Source organism: Oratosquilla oratoria, chromosome 27 (assembly GCF_046742065.1).
Source record: "Oratosquilla oratoria isolate Oo_2021 chromosome 27, ASM4674206v1, whole genome shotgun sequence".
Taxonomy (NCBI): Eukaryota; Metazoa; Arthropoda; class Malacostraca; order Stomatopoda; family Squillidae; genus Oratosquilla; species Oratosquilla oratoria.
In genome coordinates, this window is record NC_134803.1 from 1,426,248 (window position 1) to 1,432,247 (window position 6,000).

The 6,000-nt window shown below is 50.9% G+C and overlaps 1 protein-coding gene across 1 annotated transcript in view; it reads right to left on the reverse strand.

Annotated features, from left to right (window-relative positions):
• The window catches only part of LOC143040101 (uncharacterized), a 69,591-nt gene extending 66,098 nt beyond the window's left edge, over positions 1-3,493 (reverse strand). Inside the window, exon 1 of the mRNA XM_076210792.1 lies at positions 3,026-3,493. Within this exon, the coding sequence (XP_076066907.1) occupies positions 3,026-3,493 (468 nt within the window). The remainder of the gene's footprint in view (positions 1-3,025) is intronic.
• Between the last annotated feature and the right edge of the window lie 2,507 nt (positions 3,494-6,000).

The window sequence follows — 6,000 nt, forward strand, 5'->3', positions numbered from 1 at the left end:
ATATGTGACCTTGAAAGCGTACTTTCGCAGACCGGTGACTGAGATAGTCAGCAATCCAAGAAAGCAGCTTGCCTTTTACGCCCTTGCGAGCAAGGGTGTCTAATATCACAAGTGGACTGGCCAGCATCAAACGCCTTTTCCAAATCCAAAAAGACCACAATGGACGATGTTCCACTGACAGCATTGAGGAGTGTTGCTATACTGTTTGCTGTGCCAGTGCCTTTGCAGTCAGCATGGATATGCTCATGCAATGGGCCCAGTTTCCACAGCAGCCTGTTTAGCACCATCCTCTCTGCTGCCTTGCCCATGCAGCTTGTCAGGCTGATGGGGCGGTAAGCACTAGGTTCCTTTGGCTTTGGAATTGGCGTTATGATTGCCGTCTTCCAGGCTGTTGGTAGCTTGCCAGTCCTCCAAGACGCGTTTATCACCCTTAGAAGTGCCTCGTCACCCGCTGGCCCAAGGTGGGCCAGCATGGAATAGGTGATGAGGTCCTCTCCAGGTGCCGTGTCTGAGCTGGTCTTGTGCGCGACCCGTAGCTCCTGAAGCGTAAAGCTAGTGTCAGTATCATCCGACCGACTCACCATGTCCTCAACACCATGGCGCCTCACTCCTTGGAGGTCCTGCAATGTGTCTTGAACACACTGCGGGAGTGAGGTGCTGCTGGAGCGAGAGACAAACTCCTGCACCAGCCGCTTCGCCTCAGCATCAGGTGCATGATGAGTGCGTCGTGGTTGAGTCCTGCCAGTAGCCGTACGGAGCTTAGACCACAGCTCTGCTAGGGAGGTGTGAGGGGTAAAGCCCTCACACCATTCAATAAATTTAGCTCTTATGGCATCTGCAGCTACGACGTGAGCGTCATGTACTGCAGCGCGCAAGTTGGCCAAATTAGTCTGAGTTCGGCGCCGTCGGAAAACACGCCTAAGCATGTTCACCCGATGGTTGGCCTGTCTAACCTCGAGGGTATAATACCAGCTGTTCTTATGTTCTGTGGGGGACAGGCGAGTCTTTGGGATGGCTCTGTTGGCAGCCACCTGAATGGCTGCAGAAAAGTCAGCTTCCAACGTTTCCACGTCCTGTGGTGGGACGTAGGACGCTGCCCATTCTTCAACAGACTTCTCAAACACTGGCCAGTTTGCCAAAGCTGTCTTCCACCTGGGAACAGGTAATACAGCTGGTATGGGTGGTGAATCCCGTATGTGCACCGAGACACCGAAGTGATCGCTAGTGACAATAGGATGCACCTCCCAGGTTACCCTAGGGGAGGAGAGTGGCCGTCGCCAAGGTCAGATCAAGTCGTCCACCTTGCACGTGCGTCGGATTTCCATCATTCAACAACGCAATGTCAGGGCATTCATCTAATACTGAACTTAAGTGGTGCCCAGCGACATTGGGCCCATGGGACGACATCAAAATATCATGGTGGGCGTTGAAGTCCCCTCCTATGATGAGGAGCCTCTCCGCAGCAAGAGTACATACTTCTCCAAGGTCCAGTTCCGCTCTCAGGCCCCTGTATATGTTGTAGATGGTGTACGTTTCGTGAGCCCGATGAAGTCGAACCGCAAGAACTTCTACACCATCCCCACATGATACAGGGTCCACGATTTCACTGCAGGGGATGGATGATTTGACTAAGATCATGCACCCCCTAGCAGTGAGTGAACGAGGGAGGGAAAAGATGCGATATCCCGGAAATCGCACCTCGTCGCTCATTAATGTCTCTTGGAGAAGCATGATATCGTAATCATGCTCTTGCGCAAGCGCAAGGAGATACGAACTTTTACTGCGGAACCCGTTAAGGTTCCACTGTAGCAACCTCAAGTGATTATTGAACAGGGCGATGTTCTTCCCTGTCAGTTTCCATGACGGTCTCATCTTGTTCTCCCCGGTTAGAGGACAAGATGGGTTGCGACTTTAGAACAGTGGACGCCTTTTCCTCCTCATCAGAAGAGGAGTCTTCAAGCCTCAATGCAAGTTGGCGTTGTGGCCTGGCAGAAGACACTCTCCTCGTCTTGGAAGTTGTGGGTGTCGATTTCCCAATGGTAAAAGTGGGTTTGGCAGGCTCGGGGGAATTGGAAGGGGAGGAGGAGGAGGAGGAAGAGGCGGGGGAGGAGGCAGGAGAGGAGGAGGGGGAGGGGGAGGGAGTCCTCTCCTTTCGTCTAGGGTTCCTCTTCTCTTTAAGGAGTTTAAGCACGTTCTTGACGGCCCTGTCCACAATGACTAGTGTCCTGTCTGGATCAGTCTCTGCAAGGGTGGTAGTGACTGCAGCAACGACACCAGTCACAATCAGGCCGATATCATCCTCCCTAAGGGGGATGATATCGGACGGATATTCAGGTGGAGGGGACCGTCTGTCCTGTGCTCGTGGGGTTGGTACAGGGGGCGTGGGTTGGGCTTTAGGTTTAGAGTTGGGTTTGGAGGCGGGTGTGGTTTTGGAAGTGGGTGCGGATTTGGAAGTGGGTGCGGATTTGGAAGCGGGTTTGGAAGTGGGTGCGGTTTTAGAGGTTGACGTGGGTTTGGGTGCGCTAGCTTTCTTGGGAGCTGGTTGTGTCTGTGTGGGGTCTGGGTTTAGTGACGGAACTTGCTCCTGAATGTTTAAATCAGGAGCGCTATGTGTAGGTGGTTGTGGTACTGTGGTGGGAGAGTGCTTCCTGCTGCCCCATACAAATGTTCCTGGGGGGGCAGGTATGAAGTCCTGTCGCTTCTCTGTCCTCTCCTTAGAGGCAATGGCCTGAACTTTACGCACTGCGCACGAGGTATTCCAGGCGTGGTGCTTCTTGCTACAATTCGGGCACTTGGCAACAGTCTCAGCGCCAGCCTTGAACTTGTCGAGGCAAGTCTCGGTGGCGTGAGGCATGCTGCAAATACCGCACTTGGGTTGCTTCGCAGAGCACCTCGCCTGGTGATTACCATAGCGCTGACATCTGAAACAACGGAGAGGATCAGGGATGTACGTTCGTACATCATACCTGCCGTACCAACCCAGGTCGATCTTATCAAAAGGGTCGCCTTTGATGGTAATCAGTACCTGACGTGTGGGCGTCTTGTCCCATCTGCGCATTCTTGTGGCCGCGATTACCTGGCTGTGGTCCTCGATGGCCTCAGTCATGAAGGTGGTAGGATATTCGTGAACCACAAGTCTGTGCTTCCGGTCCTCTGGGTTGAGCCGCTCTAAGTTCACCGGCTTAGCATCAATGGACTTAATCCGGTCCAGCTCCTCGACGATTTCATACGTGCTCGTTAACAGGAGCACGTTACCATCGCCAAGGGGCCGGAGGGATAGAAGCTTGCCATGGAGGGGGCCTTTCTCCAAAGCTCTTACCACCTCGAAGGCCGTGTCGTACCCCGCCGAGGGTACGACCTTGAAGGTGGGGAGCTTGCCACCCTTAGTAATAGGGGCCACCACGACAGCAGCCTCGTCCTCCGATGGAGACGCTGAACCTAGAGCGCATCGTCGCCGTTTCGGCACGCCAGATACTGAATCAGTGGCCGCCATGGCGGCACTGATAACGAGAAAAAATACGTATCCTCAACAACTTTGGGAAAAAAAAAAAAAAAGTCGTAATCTAAGGGGCGAGGGATCGCGGGCGTTATATAGCGCGTTGGTGCTATGTCTTATCCTGTCTACCTAGCAAGCAGTCAATCGGAAAACGAGGCTCGGGTGCACGAGGGTGTGCAAGGACCGGGCTATTCTTCTGGTCGGGGTTCCCCCCTCTCCCGCCGTAAAAGCGATTTTTGAAAGAACCGCAAGGGCTACGCTAATCGTGCAGGGAGAGTTATCCGGGGCATTACCTGCCAGAGCGAGATTCCACGAATAAGGGGGAATTGGCTCGGGTAGCAGGGCTTCGCAAAAATTACGGCAGCACGACAACCAGAGCTAGTGTCTAGGGTAGTTGCGGCTGAGAGCTTCGAGATTCCAGGGTGAGACAATGCAGCGGGGATGCCCATACGCGGTGAATTAATTATCTTTCCCCAATGGATGGTGACGGTGGTGAGAGCAAAACCTTCCCTGACGGGAGAGGTGAAATGCCTCCGCACTACACTAACATTACACAAATATAATATTATGGCACCACGGAGGGAGAGGGGGGAAAGGGGAAGAACACATATAAATAACGGAAGGAAGAGAGAGATAGATAGGCTGCCGGGCTTCAATAAGGGGGGGTAAAGCACATGTCGCCCAGACGCAGGCGGTATGGGGTGTGTATGTGTATGTGTATTGGTTAGGGCAAACTTAATTCTAAACTTAAATCTAAAAAACCTTAAACCTATTTTTTTTTCTTTGCTTTCTTCTTAATCCTAAGTTTTGAATATTGATATGTGTTGCCTATGCTCGCTTTTGTTTTTTATGAAAAAGGGGGTGGGTATATTTACGTCTAAAAAAGGGGGGGTGTTATTTACGTCTAGAAAAGAAAAAAAAGGGGGGAGGGATACTTCCCTCGGTCATGATTCTATTCCTAATATATTGTGTATTGTGGTGTGGGTAGATCACCGCATTGTGTTCTTTCGAAACTCAGCGGCAATCTAGCGTGTTCCTCATGTAGTGGGAGTGTGTTATCTGTGAGTGAACGTGTAGTTTCAGTGTTGAGTAGTATGAGCTTCTCCCATATGCGGGAGGCACGCTCGTGTAGATAAATGTTTAGTGGTTGAATGTCGGCTTCCTCGTGTAGTGCTTGTGCAGTTTTTATGTCGGGGTAGTGCGTGTTTGTAATGAATTTTAGTGCTTTGTTTTGAACTGCTTGTAATGTTTGCATGCTTGTCTTTGGTAATGTATGTAACGGTATTATCGGGTACGTAAGTGTGCTCCGTATAAGTGCGAGATACAGGGTTTTCTTGTACTTAACAGAGAGGCTCTTGAATCTCTGCAGCCGTTGGAGGCCGCGAGATGCAAGCACCTTCCTGTCGCGTACATGGGCCGCCCCACCATTGGTGGTAATCGTCCAACCAAGTATCTTGCCCTTATCTGCGTAATTACGCGGAGCCCCGTCAATGACGACGGGTTCACGCCTACGTCCCTGTATGGGGATGAGTTTAAATTTGTCTGTGTTTGTTCGTATTTTGTGTTTCCGCTCGTATGCATTTACTTGCTCGACTGCTTTCGCAGTCTTTAACGCAAGCATACGCTCCGAGCGGCCAGGATATGTTATGATCTGTGTGATGTCATCTGCGTATATTATGTTCTGACAGTGTGGGTGTGGTGAAGGGAGGTCTTTTAAGTAAATGTTGTAGAGTGTTGGGCTTAATACGCTTCCCTGCGGGACTCCACAGAGTGGAGCGAAATATGGCCCATAGTGGTTTTGTATACGTATGCAAGTAGTTCGGTCTGTAATGAAATCACAAAGTGTTCGCGTGAATGTTGGGTGCATGTTCATCTGTATCAATTTGTGTTTCAACCCGAGCCACCATACCTTGTCGAAGGCTTTGCTCACGTCCCGCAAAACCAGATTAACCTGCATTTTGCGGGCTTTAGCAGCAGCAATCGTCTGGTATGTTGTGGCAAGTGCTGTGTCTGTGCCGTGTAAGGCTCGAAAGCCATGTTGGTTAGGAAGCAGTATGTTGTTCGTTCTAATGTGTGTTTGGAGGCGTCGGGTAAGGATTTTTTCAAATACCTTCCCATGTATTTCTAGCAGTGATATGGGGCGGAGGTTGGTGATGGAATGTATGTTTGTGCCTGTTTTGGGAATAAAAATCATAACCGCCGATTTGAATGCGTCGGGGAAGTATCCTAGAGCAAGTGCGGCACTGTATATTTCCGCTAAGTTATGTATTATTATTTTAGGGGCATTAGCGAGCATAGGCTTGGATATGTGAGTCCTGCCCGGAGTTTTATTGCGCATTAGTGACAATGCACTCTTAACCTCCGAGACAGTGACTCTACTTGCACAGCCTTTCACAGGAAGGCGGGATATGAGGGCGTGGGGGAGGGGGGAGGTGATGTATGTGTGTTGTCGCATGTCCCTCATTATGTCGTCTTCGTGGTTTTGATCAAAATCCTGATTTTCC